The sequence below is a fragment of the Branchiostoma belcheri genome, unplaced genomic scaffold (genome assembly GCF_001625305.1).
Source record: "Branchiostoma belcheri isolate BF01 breed outbred unplaced genomic scaffold, Haploidv18h27 scaffold128, whole genome shotgun sequence".
Taxonomy (NCBI): domain Eukaryota; kingdom Metazoa; phylum Chordata; class Leptocardii; order Amphioxiformes; family Branchiostomatidae; genus Branchiostoma; species Branchiostoma belcheri.
This window is the reverse complement of record NW_017802691.1, coordinates 402254-419908: the sequence shown is the minus strand read 5'-3', so window position 1 is coordinate 419908 and position 17655 is coordinate 402254. Positions and strand designations below refer to the sequence as shown.

At 42.1% G+C, this 17655-nt stretch overlaps 1 protein-coding gene and 1 pseudogene across 1 annotated transcript in view; both read right to left on the bottom strand.

Moving 5' to 3' along the window:
* Nucleotides 1–4129: 4129 nt before the first annotated feature.
* LOC109463564 lies at nucleotides 4130–12514 on the bottom strand (annotated as a pseudogene).
* A 1258-nt stretch (nucleotides 12515–13772) lies between these two features.
* Nucleotides 13773–17655, bottom strand: part of LOC109463590 (serine-threonine kinase receptor-associated protein-like) — a 6063-nt gene continuing 2180 nt past the window's right edge. Inside the window, exons 4-8 of the mRNA XM_019760446.1 lie at nucleotides 17161–17333; nucleotides 16552–16689; nucleotides 15683–15819; nucleotides 15127–15306; nucleotides 13773–13923 (exon numbers count right to left, since the gene is read on the bottom strand). Coding sequence (XP_019616005.1) covers nucleotides 13889–13923; nucleotides 15127–15306; nucleotides 15683–15819; nucleotides 16552–16689; nucleotides 17161–17333 — 663 coding nt within the window. The 3' untranslated portion in view covers nucleotides 13773–13888. The remainder of the gene's footprint in view (nucleotides 13924–15126; nucleotides 15307–15682; nucleotides 15820–16551; nucleotides 16690–17160; nucleotides 17334–17655) is intronic.

Sequence of the window (17655 nt, the reverse complement as noted above, 5' to 3'; positions counted from 1 at the left end):
CTAAACTCCCTCGGCGTGTTATATCTCTCTATTTGGCCAATTTCTACTATATTTCCTGCCGCGCCCTCAAGCCTGGTAGAGGCTAAGGCCCATGGTGATAGTCGATACCATTCGATACTGAGAGGGGGGCAGCAGGAAGGCGGGAAAGTGATATGTGGTATTTACTATGTGGTATTAAACTGCCTAGAATCTACCACGCTTCGGGAGGCGGCTGGAAAAGTAGAAATCGGCAACATAGCGAAAACAGGGGAGTCGGTCCGCTAGAGAGTGGTTGCGGCAAACTGTACTCTCTAGCGGACCAACTCCCCTGGCATGTTATCTCTCTATTTGGACGATTTGTACTCTTCCCAGCCGTCTCCCGAAGCCTGGTAGAGGCTAGCCGTGGACGACTCTGGTACCCTTTTTGCATGATATTCAAATGCCGGGTACCAGAGTCGTCCACGGCTAGGTAGAGGCTAGTATTACTAAACTGCCTTCAGTATCTTTTCAGTCGTTCACTTGGTTCAACTGTGAACAGTGTAGCATTTACATTTACCTGTAGCACTACCGTTGGTAATTGCGAAGAGGATATAGGACTCGGGAGCTATAATATATATAATACGTTTGGTTTTCGTCTTCGCGGGCTGTTGGGAACTACATACACATTTGCTGAAATGCCGTGCATTGTTTCCAAATGTACTGCATGTTATCCAGAAGTACTTATAACTTATATTGAAAACTGACGGCGAAGTCATGACCCTGTAATGATTGAGTAAACCTCGTCATCCAATTACAAGCCTGTATTTGCGAATACAGCGCGCTGATTGGATGGCGTCAAGTGTTAAGGGCAGCCCGCTTTGTTAGCTCCTGCTGGGACGCGCGATTCCCACCCCGTCAAAATGTACCGGGCGCGCTGAATAACCTCGGCGGACGGGGAACGCACTCAGCACCGAGGAGGATCCGAGAAGCTCGCGGTAGGCTTATACCAGGTCCGCTGGTGCGTAACAGTTTGTACTTGTATTGTAAACGTACTTGTAAGACTGAAGACACAAACCACAGCTTGTTGGTGGGCAGAAATTGAAAGAAATTGGCCAAAATATTAAAGGATGATGACATATCAGAGGACTTGAAATTTCATATTTGTCCGCGCTGCACATACTTGTAGTCCCGAGATCTGTTGAACTTGCAGACAATTCTATCATACAGACCCTAACAGTGCACAGTAAACTGTGATACATGTTCATGTATATTCTCACCAAGCACAAGCAAAATTTCTGCACCGTACAGAACTTCCAGGTGGTGATTTCATTATCACCGCACTCGCACCGACAGACGACAGACCACTAGAATCTTCGACACATCAACCTGAAGTACACGGCCAGCCCGGCAAACAGGCCCGCGCACACCACCGTCAACACAGAACACAACACCACGAGCGCGCAGTGGCTGGTGCAAAAGAAAACCCTGCTACAGTAGGTTAAAAGTCGCCCGTAGAAGTACGCTTGACGTAGAAAGGCCTGGTGGAGGCTAATAAAACGTACCGGGGCGCGCTGAATAACCTCGGCGGACGGGCAACGCACCCAGCACCGAGGAGGGTCCGACAAGCTCGCGGTAGGCTTATACCGGGCCCGCTAGTGCATAACAGTTTGCACTTGTATTGTAAATGTACTTGTAAGAGAGAACACACGAACCAGCCTGTTGGTGGGCAGAAAGTGAAATAAATTGGCCAAAATATTAGAGGGTGATGGCATATCAGAGGACTTGAAACTTCATATTTGTCCGCGCTGCACATACTAGTATCTATAGTCCCGAGAGACAATTCTATCATACAGACCGTAAGAGTAAACTGTGATATATGACCATGTATATTCTCACCAACCACAAGCAAAATTTCTGTACTGTGCAGAAGAAAACTTAACTTTAGGTGGTGATTTCATTATCACAGACGACAGACCACTAGAATCTACGACACACCAACCTGCGACATGTACATGTAGTGGTCTCTATTTTAGGGCCTCCTCGAATATAGGGAACAATAATATATCTGATCCCTCCAAATTTCACCCCTATTAAGTTTATATTCTAAGCAAATATAGATCAGAAACCAGTAAGTCTGAAATCCATGCCAAACTATTAATGCCCCAAAGCAGAATTCAGGAAGAAATCAGGGTGACTCTCTGTTAACATGTATACCTTACGGTGGAGTTTTCAGGTACCCCATTTTTACCTTCAAAACGAACTATTTGAATCTAACTTCATGTAACATCTATTCACGCCTCTAAGAATAATTGTTCTATTGTCTTACCTTGTATGGGAAGTTGGCGATCCATTTCCACAGCGTGCAGAAATACAGATTCAAACACTAAAATATATTTGCTGTTAAACTTTACGTGCCTTGTGGTACTGTACTGGCTGTATAATTGATATAATCGTCTTACCTTGTTTGGGAAGTTGGTGATCCATTTCCACGGCGTGCAGGAATACAGATTCAAATACTTAAATGTATTTGCTGTTACAGTTCCCGTGCGCTGTGGTAGTGGGGTCCGATGTGCCAGTGCTAGTGGCGTGCGCCGCTGCGTCGCCGCGCTGCCTTATTATATCCAGGAACGAATCTGCCATTAAAATTGAGGGAGGGAAGGAACAGCATGAAGGTTGTAAGTCATCACAGCTTGGTTTAAAATTAAAAACAAAACACACCAGAAAGGTTATGCCAAGTTAGTGTGGTCAATGCGTGTTTCATGTTTCAACCGCCCTGGTATCCACTAGTACTCGGGCTGCTAGCACTCGGACTCCAACCTCCCTACCCTGTAGGAAAGTGGAATAGTCGGTTTTTGTTTAATAGCCGGTTTGGAGGATGGAGTCAACTTGTTTACCTCCATTGTCTACCTGCTGACTCCTGCTGACTTCCGTCAGAGACGTATAATGTCCTTGCTTCCGTTTTTTCTTGGGTCTTGCTGACTCCTCCCACTGGCCTGTTTGCCGTGTGTCTGTTCGTGTGTACTGTTCTTTCGTTTGTGGTCCTGTATCGAGCCTCGATGTAAGTTACATATGAGTTATGAGGGTACGAAAGAAGTAAGAAGCCTTTCGACACAAATACCACAAACACAAGCTACACCGAAACTTAAGCTGTGAGTTTGCTTCTGGTTATCTTGCATTTTTCGAGAGATTCGAACCCGCGCCCGTTTAAATTTGCCACGCCGCACCGTACTAGCCGCACCGTACCATTTACGCAATACGCACGTTACGCAATACTACCTACTGTGGGTACAAAGAACACAAACTTCAGGTGGATAGGTACGGACGTTCTGCTTTTGTGATGTTTGTTTCCTCATTCAGGAATTTGTGGCGCAAAATGGTGCGCGCGAATATCATTTCGCGAGGGCGCCGTTGTGTACTCTCCAAGCAGAGGTTTGGGTTTTGGGGGTATTTTTAGCGCGTTTTTAGGCTTTTTTTATCGGGGTTTCTCTCTTGCACTGAATTTTTTTTCCCACCAAACAAAATAAAAAAATTCAGTGCAAAAGAGAAACCCCTTTTAAAAAAGCCTAAAAACACGCTAAAAATACCCCCAAAACCCAAACCTCTGCTTGGAGAGTAGCCGTTGTGGACGCTGGACGTAGGATATCGATTTGGACTCATCGACATTCAAGCAGACCGCACTTTCCTTGACTCAGCGCTCCCTATTGGTGAGCAGATATATATGATGATTGGTGAGCAGCCGCTGTAGTCATTTCAACACCGACCGATCGACTAAACTAGCAGACGGACTACTAAACCACTGGCAAGTCAGAAGGGAAACTCAGTTATGTAAAAGCAAACTCGAATATCTCATGATCTATCATTTTAATGAAACTATATTATCTAGGGTCAGGGTCTTGTGAATTGTAAATGGTAAAACTGTTAGAATGTTTTCTCTGAGTAGTGATACACATAGTCAAATGGCAATTCAAAAGCAGACCACGCAAGCAATGGTTAATATCTATACTCTAAAACAGTGAAGTAAAAATTTTTGAAATGTACACATTAATGCTATTTAAGTTAAACAAATTAGCCTGGATGCCAGACCCATAGCACACTGGACACAAATATCTCAGTGCGCCTGGCTATGGGTCTGGAACCCAGGCTAGGCTACAACAAATGACATAATATATTTCAGTTACTGTGCATTCACGCACATGGCCGCAAACTCATCCGACATTTCAGCCGCACTGATCCGTTTCTTATAGTCATAACAGAGCGCCTTTTCCAGGAGCTCCCTTACACCGGGAAACTCCTCATCACTAACAGCCACGAGGGCATCAGGGGGGAGATTCTCCTCCCTTTTCCTTCTCAGAACCCTCTCGTACTGCACGTGGGAAACCCCATGCAGATCCCACAGCTCCACCCCGCTGAAGAGCTCGGCCAGGGTGCAGCCAAGGCACCAGATGTCCGAGGATTTGCCCACGGTTAGCCCGAGGTCACATTCAGGAGGAAGGTACTTGATGGGTGTGGGCACGCTGCGGTGGGTTCGGCTGAGAGTCGAGCTGATGGCGGCTGTCTTCAGCTTGGCGACTCCCAGATCGCAGAGGTACGTGTGCAGGGTAGCTTTTGCTATCTGTAGTCAAAGTAAAAGGTATCAATATATAAAGGATAGTCCCTCAGTCTTTTTGAGGCCGAAGGAGCAGTGGGTTGTTTAGGCCACTGTGTCAAGCTAGGACACCGTGTCTGCAATCAAAAAAAGTGATTGGGTGTAAATCGGCGAAGTTCTAGATTTGTGGTTGTTAGAACCATTTTGCTTTGGATGAACGTACAGAGTAAAGTTAAGTTTAAGTCCTCCCTGTACATGGCAATTCCCATCTCCCCAATCAAAGTCTACACACTATACGTGATTAATGTGGGTAGAATTCATGGCCATTTGATTTCAAAGAATAAAGTTATATCCTTCTTCATAACCAATCCGCATCATAGGATACTGCAGCCACAGATTCATCCTGACCTGAAAAGAGACGGAGGACGCTACAGACTATTTCCTATATTTGATCCACTGCTCATTCAGTGTATGCAATTTGACGTACCAGGACGTTTCCGGGTTTGATGTCTTGGTGCACCAGGTCGTGCTTGTCGTGTAGGTAGGACACGGCGCTGCACAGGTCTCGCGCGATCTGTCCCCTCACAGCCATCGTACTCGGCACCTGCATGATTATTTTCAAATATCACGATATAACATAAGACAACATCAAATGACGGTTAAGTCTCCCTGTACAATGCATGGTGTGTATGGTGGCTCCCATCTCCCGATTCAAGAATATGATATTCTGCCAAATTATGACCTTATCAATGCAACATCTCCAGAAATAGAGAAATGTACCAGTCATCTATATTTATCTATATCTATCTAACTATCTACCCATCTATCTATCTATCTATCTATCTATCTATCTATCTATCTATCTATCTATCTATCCATCCACCTATCTATCTATCTATCGTTCGTTCGTTCGTTCGAATTCGTTCATTCGTTCGTATATAGACAAGTAGACAGATATAAATCTAGAGATAAAGTTGGATATAAAGATGTAGATATATATATATATATATATGTATAGATAGAATATATACCTTTACTGGTGATCGCGATGGCCTGAAGAGGATGGTGCCGAGGTCCACGCCATCCACATACGTCATGAGAAGGTAGCTCCTCGAGTTGGGCTGCCAGCAAATTCCCAGTAGCTGAACAATGTGGGGGTGACGCAGCTCCCTTTGCAAAGGAAGAAGAAGAATCCCTTCAGTACGTGACTCAAAAGGTTGGAATTATCAATAGCAGCAGGAGCATGAGCCGTTATAATGCTGGAACGGGGATGACATCAACATTCAATCATATTTCACTGAATGCTAGCGTCACATAAGCACTTTGAAGGCCTGCCATCCTAAGGAATACCAGAGGAATGGTCCAAAACTCAGCAAGCTCTGGAATCAGTGAATTAGTTCAGCATTTCCATAAAAGTATTGCACAAATTTTCACACTCATTAGCCTCGGTACCATCCTCCGTAGTTACCGCCGGCTCCCAACTGTCGTACCCGGCGAACCGGCGGTTACTACGGAGGCTGGCACCCAGGCTACATACTCATCGCATCATTTAAACTTACCTTAAGTGTTCCATCTCCCTGAAGAAGCTTTCGTACGTCTGGTCTTCCTCATCGAACTCCTTGACAGCCACATGTGTTCCCTGCCACTTCGCCAGGTAGACGGTGCCGAAAGATCCCTTTCCTAGCCTTTTATTGTCTCCATACTCATCTTTTTCGATGGAGAATTCTTTTCTATCGATTTCGATGCCTCTAGATCTGTCTGTAAACAATGTAAAGACACCGACGTTAGTCAGCATTCTGGTAGAACAGTTAAAGACACAGTATTTGTATGATTTTACTTTTGTAATAATGATACATGACTACTATCAAAAGCCAAGTACTACCGGGCGAAAGCATGTATATTTCTCAAACGAAGCCAGGTATGTTACAAGTCATGCTATTCTTTCCTTATTTTTTCTGGTGGTACATTATTGTACACACCAGATTGCATCTGCAATGTCAATCAACTTGACTCATAGGTCAATTCTAACGATGTAATCAACAAAGTCTCCCCCTTTTTTGGTTAGCCTGGGTACCATCCTATTTGTATGTTCTTAGACCCTGGCATACAAATAGGATGGTACCCAGGCTACTTTTGGTATCCAGAGAAATTCATGTGCATAACATGTTGTTACGTAATGAAGTACTGGTGCTAAGGTAAGACCTTACCTGTTCTTCCAACTCCGGTCTGACGTTGTCTTCTATCTACAGACGCCCCCGGTCCAGCACCGCTTTCGTACAGCAAGTTACTTGGCGCCTGTTGGACATCATATAAAACACTCTCTTTAAAGGGTCACATGAACACAAAGAAACAATCCTATAGCTAGAGGAACCTACAAACAGTAAACCTGAACTGGAAGGATGTTGAGATACTGGCCTCTGACGCTCTGCCTTATGTGTACCATGTGCAATTGTCGTGCAATAAACTTCCTATGTGTTGGATGACACGGCATCCCCTAAGTAAGTAAGTCTTCAAAGAGGGGATCCAGAGAAGATTGTCACACAAAAAAGTGCAGAATATTAGCTCTGTGGCACCCATAAACATTGTGATTATGATGCATATTCTGAGCTTGTTAACTTACCTCAGCATAAGGGTTGATTTGCGATCCATGGAGACGTTCTCTCTGCGACTGGTCAACAGACATGGCATCTGTTGGTTGGATACAAATCGTTATAATTCAATCAAAAGTCATAAGTTGACTTTTAATGTATTTGCTTTCCACTACATTGATACATATACATTGTAGTAATGGTAGCGTCTGGTAACGGTCATTATGACGAGCAGTTCGTACTTATGTATTGCAAATATTGCTAAAAATGAAACATTTAGTTTACTATCAGTATTTTTGTTGATTGTACTTACCAGGTACATCGGATCCCCGGGACTCAGCTTGTTGCTCACGTCCTTCGCCGATGATGCTGTTTATCTGTTTCCAGACGAAAAAAACTGGCTTTAGATAAAGTTTACTCCATTCTGTGTCGTTAGACACAAACGTTGATGAAAGAAAAGCTGGGAAGCCATAGATAAAAAAGCGAATGTGACATCTATGTTAATCGAAATCCCTACCTGTGATTGTATGCGGGCGGTTGAACAGTCCATAGCTATATGGGAAAGGATTAATCTTTAGTCAGAACACTTATTTTCACGTAGAATTACTATAAGATTCAAGTACCCATTAACTGAATTCAGCACACACATATAATCGAGATAGATAGATAGATAGATAGATAGATAGATAGATAGATAGATAGATAGATAGATAGATAGATAGATAGATAGATAGATAGATAGATAGATAGATAGATAGATAGATAGATAGATAGATAGATAGATAGATGGATGGATGGATGGATGGATGGATGGATGGATGGATAGATAGATAGATAGATAGATCTGCTTCTGGATTCACTGTACCTTCATCTTCCTCAATATCAATGTTTTGTCCGGCTTCTTGTGAGGGATTTCGGGATGTCTTTGAGCCTGCTCGATCTACAATGACATGTAAATGTTTTGTAGTCTACAAAGTATTGCTGTAGTTATAACCAGGTAACATAAAACAGAAATTCATTTCTCATACATTGTATATAGATTTAGATACTAGTTTTAGAAACTTGGTACTTTCCATTTTGGTGCACAACATAAGGTGAAAAAAGGAATAATTTTGGAGAAACGACTACCATGTTCGAGGCCGAGGGTGTCCCCATGCGCATGTTCTGTTCCAACCTCTTGTACAGGGAAACGAGACGTACTGGAATCCATCGGTTCTTCATTAGATATAGATTAAAAAAAAGATTTTTATTAGCTAAACGTACAAAGGATTGAAGATTCTAGTTGAATAAAGAGAAACCAATTTTTATGATGCAAGAATGCTGATGGTTGCGATTTGGATACGTCTACATTTTTTGTGCATGGACAGAATTATCATATTACGTACTTGATATAACAGATAGATAGAGATAACATGTACCTGTTCCTGTGTGGTCTTTCCGGGTCTCTTGTGCTGGAAATCTGGCGGATGAACTCGGGTCCACGTGTTCTGGAAGAATACATATTAGCCTTTTACCGACTACGAACGTTTTGTTTAAAGTTGTCAGTCTCTCAAGGCAAGTCTGCCAACTGGAGAGTTGGATTCAAAGACTTCTTAGACACTGTTGCGAGGGCTAACCAAGCTATAAGCATCTGGCAGGACGAAAGATGTCTAGTATAGAGCATGGTATCTTTGGACTCTCCAGTAAGATAAAAGCGAAGTTTCAACTTACCACCCTGTGCAGTATCTCGGTTTGCGTCTTCAGTACCACAGCCTCTTCCTCCTTACATATAAAGGAAGAGACAAAGAGACAACATTAATAAATAACTTTTGTTTCGCATCAAATAACAGCGGAAAATAACTTGTGCTTTTCTCCTATAATCAAATATTGCCTAAGCTGATGACCAAAGCAGTTTGATTTGTCAATGTCAAATTTAACACATTGAACGTCATTAGCAATGGGATTTCTAAAACAGACTACCACAAGGGAAACATACATGCTGAGCGCTAACCTTCGAAAGCATCCACTGCGTTCTTCAGCCCAGCGTTGAAAACCGCAGCCTTCAGAGTTTCTACGGAGGAGTCGCTCTTTCTGTCCCAGTACCACATGTTCAGCGCCAGCTCGCAGCGTCCCTTGTCGTCCGTGTGTTTTCTCTGTATCCAGGCGAGTTTCTGCGGAGAGATGCCGAGGAGCTCGGCCAGCAGCTTCCACTTTGGTCCTGCTCTGTCTATGATAACGAGGAAGAACTCTGCCGTATCTAGAACGAAAGACATCTCTCTTCAGTAAGTGCATGAAAAGACTCCTCGTTTACTTCCACAAGGGAATTAAATGTAGATTATAAAGAATGTAAAAGATGATTAGAGTTGTGACAAGATGACTAGAGTTGTGACAAACCATATATTTCGGGCCATCACTGGAGTCACATGTCCGTACGGTCACGTGGCTTATACGGGGTCATTCATCTTGACGAAGGCCGCATATCTATTTTCAGTTAGTCGTAGTTCTTTGTGTTGACTGAAATCACCTTGTTGAATGGCACCTTACCAGAGTCACTTGTCCGTAAGGCCACACGACTTCCAAAATGATAATAGACTGGTTTATTGAGCAAATGAGTCATTCCTCTTAAAGAAGTCATAATATGTTTGAAATTTTCCCCTGACCTTCGAACTGTCCGGACCCGTCTTCTCCGTCGATCCCGGTCAGTTCCGCGGTTTGCAGCGCGGCCCACAGTCGGCCGACAGTCGCGTCGTAACCTACAGGTCACAGGCAAGGTGGTCTTATGGTTAGGGCTGTGATTTGGAATCTGAAATTGCTGGGTTCGAATAGCTAGCAGGCCCCGATGTTGTGCCTTGGGAAATACGTATTTGCTCACTTCGCTTAGCTAGCTTCAGTTAGGGATGTGTTTCAGTATAGCCACACCTCGAGCACGTTAAAGATCCCACCACAGTTATCGAAAAGAGTAGGGGTCTTTCCCAGTGTGGGTGGTTCAAACCTTACGTCTAGTGTTATACAGCTCGTAGTACAAGTTGTGCATACTTTTCAAAACAGGTGTAATACGCGCCTCAAGGTGTGTGCGAAAGAAAGAAACCGTGAACATCCCAATGTGAGGGCCCAGGAATCAAACCTTTCATACAATCCGGTCGTACGCAGCTTGTATCTACTGTACAAAACTATATCTGAGGGCGGTTTACTTGTCACTTGTCAGTGTGAAACAAAAAAAAAAAACACGAACCGTGTTTCTGCCGCCATGTTGTCAACACCTCCATACAGCACTCCCGCATGTCGCGATGCTTGTCGTCGATCACGTCTATGTCCACTTCTTTAAACCCCAGTTGACGGGCGAGGTTCTTCCAGGCCGTGCCAACGTTCTCTTTGATGACGTATAACGGGTCCTTGTGTACGACTGCTGTATATAGATACGCGTATACGAGACAGAATTAGTATCGACAACGAACAACTTGCCCTGTAGCTATAGCCTGGGTGCTATCCGACATGGCACCCAGGCTATAGTGTACACAACAAGGGGACATATGATGTTATCTGAAAAATATTTTTCCTGCTAAGAAATGTACATTTTCTCTCCATTGCAATTTTATACTCCGTTGTATGTCATACAATTGTCGACTGTAGCTATTGCTCTCTCTCTCTCTCTTTCTCTCTCTCTCTCTCTGTGAACTAAATATGTACGAAAATGTTAACTAAAGGAAATATATAAAAGGTACAAAGAATCAGATACCTGTAGGCGGACGTTGGTAGGGTGTGTCACGCGTTCGTGTCTGGCGGACTGGGGCAGCCTGTGGCGTCCTCCGTCGCGCCTGGGCAGGAGCGGTAGCCGGTCGGGGATCACTTTGTGTTATCTGGGCAGATTCTGATGGAACAAGTCAAGTCAAAGTTTATTGCACAACGGTTGTACCAGGTACAATATATGGCAGACAATAAGATTACTAGCTGGTATGAGTGTATCAAGATTTTATATATAAGTTCAACGGGTATCATGTCTGGCAAAATGTTGAATAGAACTATAAGATCTAGTACACCTGTACACGTATGGTCTAAGCTACGCCATACTATAATTCTGAGTACAATGAGGAGTTGTATACATGCCATGCAAGTTCTATGAGTACTATACAGAGTGTCGACTAAATTACTGACTAAGATCTGTTACAATGCATTCTACATAATGCATGTAAACACGAGGAGCTACTGTAGGGTGATTGTAGTCACATGAGTATTGCAGTATTTTTGTGGTAAATTTTAGGGATAGAAGTCTTGTTTTTAACTCACCAATAAGTTCTGCCACGCTTCTCAACCGAGCCGAGATGAGCGCTTCCCTCAGCACCTCTGCCGTCGCCTGTCTCCCCTGGTCCCCCAGCCACATGTTGAGCGCCCGGCCGCAGCAGTCGCGCGGGTTGCCCCGGTACGTCTGTTCTGTGGAGGCGATGTCAGGCTCAGACAGGCCCAGTCTACGGGCGATCTCTTTCCACTCGTGACAGGCGTTTTCCACTACGATGTCAAAGTATCTGGCGACGCCTTTGAATGAAGACGTGAAATCATATTTTAGTGTTATATTAATAATATACTCTTGTTCGTGCTTGGTAACCATTTAATAGCCTTAATAGGCTTGACCTCACTATCAATCAAATGTCAAAACCACCTCCCACCATCCATGCTACCATCGCTACACACTATTTGACATGAAACACACACAGTCTCATAAATCAGCCACCCAAAACAGTATTTCCGTACCCGGAAGTAGAAAGGTTATTCACTTTCACTTTGCCTTTGGTAGGAATAGAAGCTCACAAAATCACATATTTTGAATCTAAACTTTCCCCGGTACTGTTTAAACATTGTGGAACTGGATTCTAAACAAAACAAAAGTAAATTTGCAGTAAAACACTAGACTTGTTATCACGAAATAACCCAACACTCTTACAGCAGATTGGCCCTTTGTACTTTTGACCCCCTATGGCAGTTAAGGGAAAGTTGAAAATGAAATCATTTTAATGCTTCAAATACTACATACGCACTCTATGAAACATTCATTTTATACACATATTGTAACTTAAAAAAAGAAATTGTGCTCACCAGTTGGTCTTTGGTTCATTAGTAAGTTACTAAGATGAGTGTTGCCTGTACGATCCAACGCTCTACAAAACGCCGAGAAGGCCCGGTCCCCTCTTGTTGGTAGAATGGTCAGTAGTGTCCGTATGCGGTCAGTTTGTATCCTTCTAGACCGAATATCTTCTTCTTCTTCCACTGAAAGTATCCTCTCCGTAATCAGTTGGTCAACGACTCCGGACACGTTGACTATACCGTTGACCAATTCCACCCGAAACCGCGTTAACAATTTTCTGTGCTGGTTATCCATAGCGACATAGCTTAGAAACTATGTCACTTTCTTAAACAAGTCGCCAGGTTAGAAATAGATCAAGAAATTGGTCGCTTGAAGCTCAAGTAATTGTCACCTACACTTTGGAAAAAAGTTCTCGTTGTTGAAAATATTACGACGAAAATCCAGGTGGGAAAATTGTGTTACCTTTTTGTACTTTCGCTGCAGTTTTCAAGATGGCGGACGCAGCAAATACGGAAGTTCAAAGTTCACAGCCTTAAGAACGTAAACAAAAGCAGATGCAGTGCTGCAGGGGCGTTTCGCTTTCTTGCCGGTTTGTATTATATCGAGGTGCGGACAAATAGGGCATTAAATGACCGTAATTTTATGGCAAATTATCTGTAATCTCAAGACGATGGCCGAAAAAAAGTGACTTCATTAACTTACATATATTGCTGGATTAGCTCTACCACATTAAGTACAAACGCATTGCAAATCACAAATGTACAGAAGTTGTTTATTTGAGCTTTTGTTTACTCAAGAAATACACAAATCGCCCTGCAGGCCACTTTTCATAAAGGTCATGAGGGAGAGATGTCAGGGTCAGACAAAAAGATACAGGTTACATGATAGGAGTCCTAAATAAACAAATCCATAAAGAAATAGTGAACATTTATATACTCCCTTGGGAAGGGCTGGGTTTACCATAAAGTTACCTGGAACAGCATTCTTTTTTTTAACCAATGTTAATCTTGGCACAGAAAAGTCTTGGTTCTGTACTGTACTGTAACATTTTTGTTGGTTTCATGGTAAGTGCTTTGCAGTGACCTTAGAAATCCTTACATTGCAAATAACAGGCTCTCTTGGCAACAGAACTTTAAATACTGCAAATGTCCTCTTTTTTTACTATAGTGAAATTTGGTCTCTTTGAACTTAAAAAGATTTACAATATTATCATCATTGCACTTTTAGCAATACTTAGTAGGGCATAAACAATTTAAGCTCTTCCAATGTATAATGCTATTTTAATGCATACGTAATGCTGGTGCAATTTTTGCATTGAAAATCTTTTTTGTGTGTGATTTTAATGTGTATATGTAGATATGCATGGGGGATTTTTTGCACAATGTCTAAATATTGACATTCTTGATGAAATATAAACTAATGTTAAGATATAATGATTATACCCTTTGCAGTCCTTATACAGATGTGGTCATTATCGCAGCTTTGACCATAATTTGGCCAGCACACACTTGGCTTTTTCCTAACACTTACACATCACAGTATCCAGCATATATTCTCTGCATGTGCAAAAACAGCTCTTTTTTTCCTTCTTGGTTATCATTTAAAAGACAAGGCGTCTTTCTGAAGTTCTTTCCTCCTTGTTTGTCCAGTCTTTCTTGTTATGTTTGGAAATAAATAGGACCAAAACAGTTTCCCCCATCTCTAGCCTTCTGTCTTCACTGAATTTGTGCCATTGCCTGAAAAAGCAAAGAAAGAGTATTAAAACTGGTGACATAATGTTTAAGAAATACAGATTGACACTAAGAATGTATTGTATATACTTGGCAGTCCAGTCTATTCTCTGCAGCCCAGAATTTTGAATAGTTTAAGTTACAGGCACTGCTACAGATACATGGGTATATAATATACATATACCCATGTATCTATATTCTATACATACCTATATCTATACATGTCTATCTATCTCTCTTGTATGGTATTGAGTCTACCACAATACTGCAAGTGTTAATCCATTAAAGATTTGCATGTGTTCTTAATAGCCTAGATTCTAGTCTTGTTCGCTTTATTATGGGTTCACCACACCACGAAGTGGTGTGGTGAAACCATATTGCTTTTTCTGATGTTTCTTCTTCTTCTTCTCCTCCTCCTCCTTCTCCTCCTGCCATATCTTTAAATGGATTCAGCTTCTTCATTTTAGGGCCTAAGGTCCTGAAATTTGGTATGGAGGTACAGTGGGCAAATACCCCTAGGCGTTTTTTAAATTATTGTGATACAGGCTTTTAGAATGGTTTTATTTGAGTTTTTTGGCTGTGTAATAGCTAATGTATCACTGTGTAAGTGTGCAGTGTTTACCACATTTGGACATGAGTCATCACAATGGCATGCAAGGCATCAACCAATAGGCATGCAGCTTTCCTCTATTCTCCTTGCTGATTGGCTGTTGGGATTTAACTGGCTTAACTTCATTTACACCTGCACAGAGCCATGCCATACTGACAGTATGTCTGTATTCAAGTGTTTTGGTAGGTATTTTAAGCTTTCCTGCTCCAGCATTGGAATGCGGGCTATGAACGCTTCTTTTTATCTTGAAAATCAACAGTTTGCATTATGCAATCCTAACCAATAATGTAGGGAATAGCTATCCAACTGTTGTAGTCTTAGTTGTATGTTACTTCATACTATAGTTATATCAATGTAAAGCATTGTTTTCCCTTGTGTTTCTCATTCTTTCCCTGCCATGTGGTAAAATGTGGTGAACCCATCGCTATATTTGCTCCAAAGCAAATATTGGCCTTTCTAGTTCTGTAATGAATTCATTGTTGGAAAAGTGAACTAAAGGTAAAAAAAAATGACTGGACTCCAGGCTAAGCTCTTTAAGACAAATTTCTTGTCATCTCAAAGAACTGAACCACTCTTCGACATGAAACCATTCCTCCCACCTCCGTTGTTAGTTTCTTCGATGGCGTCCTCCGGTAAGACACACTTCCAGAGTCCGTAAGTGGTGCCGACGTTGGTCTGCCACAGTCGCAGCGTGCCGTCCTCCGACCCGCTGGCGTACAACTCTCCGTCAGGAGAGAAACGGACGCAGTGGACCGGCCCGAAGTGACCCTTGTAGGATTCTATGGGAAGAGAATTGCATTTTCATCGTGACTTGTCGACATAACCTAGTATGGGTGAAATTCTACATTTGATATTGGTTAAATTTTTTAAAAAGCCATAACCAGCAGTGACAAGTTTTAATATCTAAAAAGAGGGAAGTTGAGAGGAAAGTCTTGAGTTTGAAGAATGATTTTTTTATAGTTTGATTTTGGATGTATATTTGATGTAAACTTGTACATGTATACATGTAAAACCATCATATGATTGCAACTTTGTTGACTTACTATAATACAATAATGCCAGATAATTTGACACCAACATACATTGTAGGTAGCATTTTGGTGTCATCATGGCATTTAAAACTAGACTTAAAAATCTAATACACTACAATCTTACCCAGTTCTGAGCCAGTTTCGTAGTCAAACTTGTAGAGTTTGAAGTCCTCTCCACCGATGACATAGGAGCCCTTGTCTTCGTTCAGTGAAGCAGAGTACACATGAGACGGTGTACTGTATGACTTCAGCTTCTCTAAACTGTAGGAAGTTCAGGGGAGAAATGTTAGGAGGAGACTTAGGGCTGCATGACAAAATGTAATATCAAGTACAGATACACCTAGATAGAGCTTAGCTTAGATAGAACAAATAGAGCCTAGTATGAGTATACAGTACTAAGTACTGATACATTACTGCAAAAATCCTGTAGGTACAGATCCAAAATTCCAGATTTAGACACCTAAAGCTATGTACTGGTACTGTATCTGAACTGACTTACACTCAAGTACTAGTATATTAACTCATTATTCATGTTTCTTCAAACAACCTCCTTTCCCTTCCTACTGTAAAATTAGTCTCCACAAAAATATGGAAATATACAGTAGGTATTGAGTCTATGGTATTCAGTGATCTACCACAAAATATCTGATCTGTATAGCCGGTATAACTGCCTTTCGGCGTAACACACCAGCTTTGCAGGCACAAGGCTCGGCGGCAGCTGGCTACATTACACCGATCGACTTGTTACACCTAACCCTTGAACATCTAACTCTAAATATTGTTTAAAGCTATCTACTGATAAAGCCCCTACTGTACTTGGTGACAGCGAGTTCCACTCTGTGATAGTTCTAGGAAAGAATGAATTCTTGAACACCTCAATCCTTGGTTGATAACTCCAGGTACTTTAAGGCATGGCTAAAATATCTTATACTCCCATTGTACATAGCCCGGAGTCTAGAAGTATTGTCCAGGAAAGACAGGTGATTTCTGTACCTGTCTGCGTTGAAGAAGCTGACAGTTCTCCCGTTGGTGACCACGAGGATGGATCCGTCCTTGGTAAGGGACATGTCCGTCACGATACTGTCAAACTCCAGCTTCTTCACCTCAGTTTGTGAGGCCACATCCCACATTCTGGGAAATATAAGACATACACAATATAGGTACAATGTACAATGTATCATGCCCTGACTCTGTATCTGTTTATCTAGGTTAATACATAATGCTATACAGAAGAGAAAACATGTCATGCTATCATAGCAATGTGAAATGTTCCATCATAACATATATATGTATTAAATGATGAAGTTAGATTAGTACAGTTACTTCTGTACCGTGAACTTATTATTACCGCTAACAAATGATTAATCTTTTGCCCCCCTTCCCTCTAGTACTTAGCAACATACATTGTATGATTGAAAGCCGAACTGTAATATATTAAAACATCTAACTTCTAATCTTCTTTTGTCATCCTCAAATGAGGTGAAGCATGATAATTAGGAGTAGCAACTACTAGTAGTACAATGCAGCTTTGCTATATACTATGTACTCAAGAGAATATACTTCAGTGTATCACAACATGAGAAAAACAAGCTACAATCACACCTGACTGTTTTGTCATCGCCACCGCTGACCAATCGTTTCCCATCAGGCAGAAACAGAGCATCCTTTACGTAGTTAGTGTGACCAGTGAACACCACAGGGTCTGCCTCTGGCTTGTTCAGGTCAAAAATCTTCAACAGTTTCTCGTTTCCTCCTGTTAACAGTTGGCTGCTGTCCTAAAGATAGGGGAGAGGCAAGGGATGGATCACTTATATACACAGCAGATGGACCCTAAGGTGGGGAGGATTCATTAACACATTTGGGGGATGGAGTGCTGTAAATATAGTGAAGTTTAAACATCATACATTTGTCGGTTACATCTGGGTATATTGTTATATGGATGGATGGATGGATGGATGGATGGATGGATGGATGGATGGATGGATGGATGGATGGTGGATGGATGGATGGATGGGTATATGGATGGATGGATGGATGGATGAATAGATGGGTATATGGATGGATGGATGGATGGATGAATAGATGGGTATATGGATG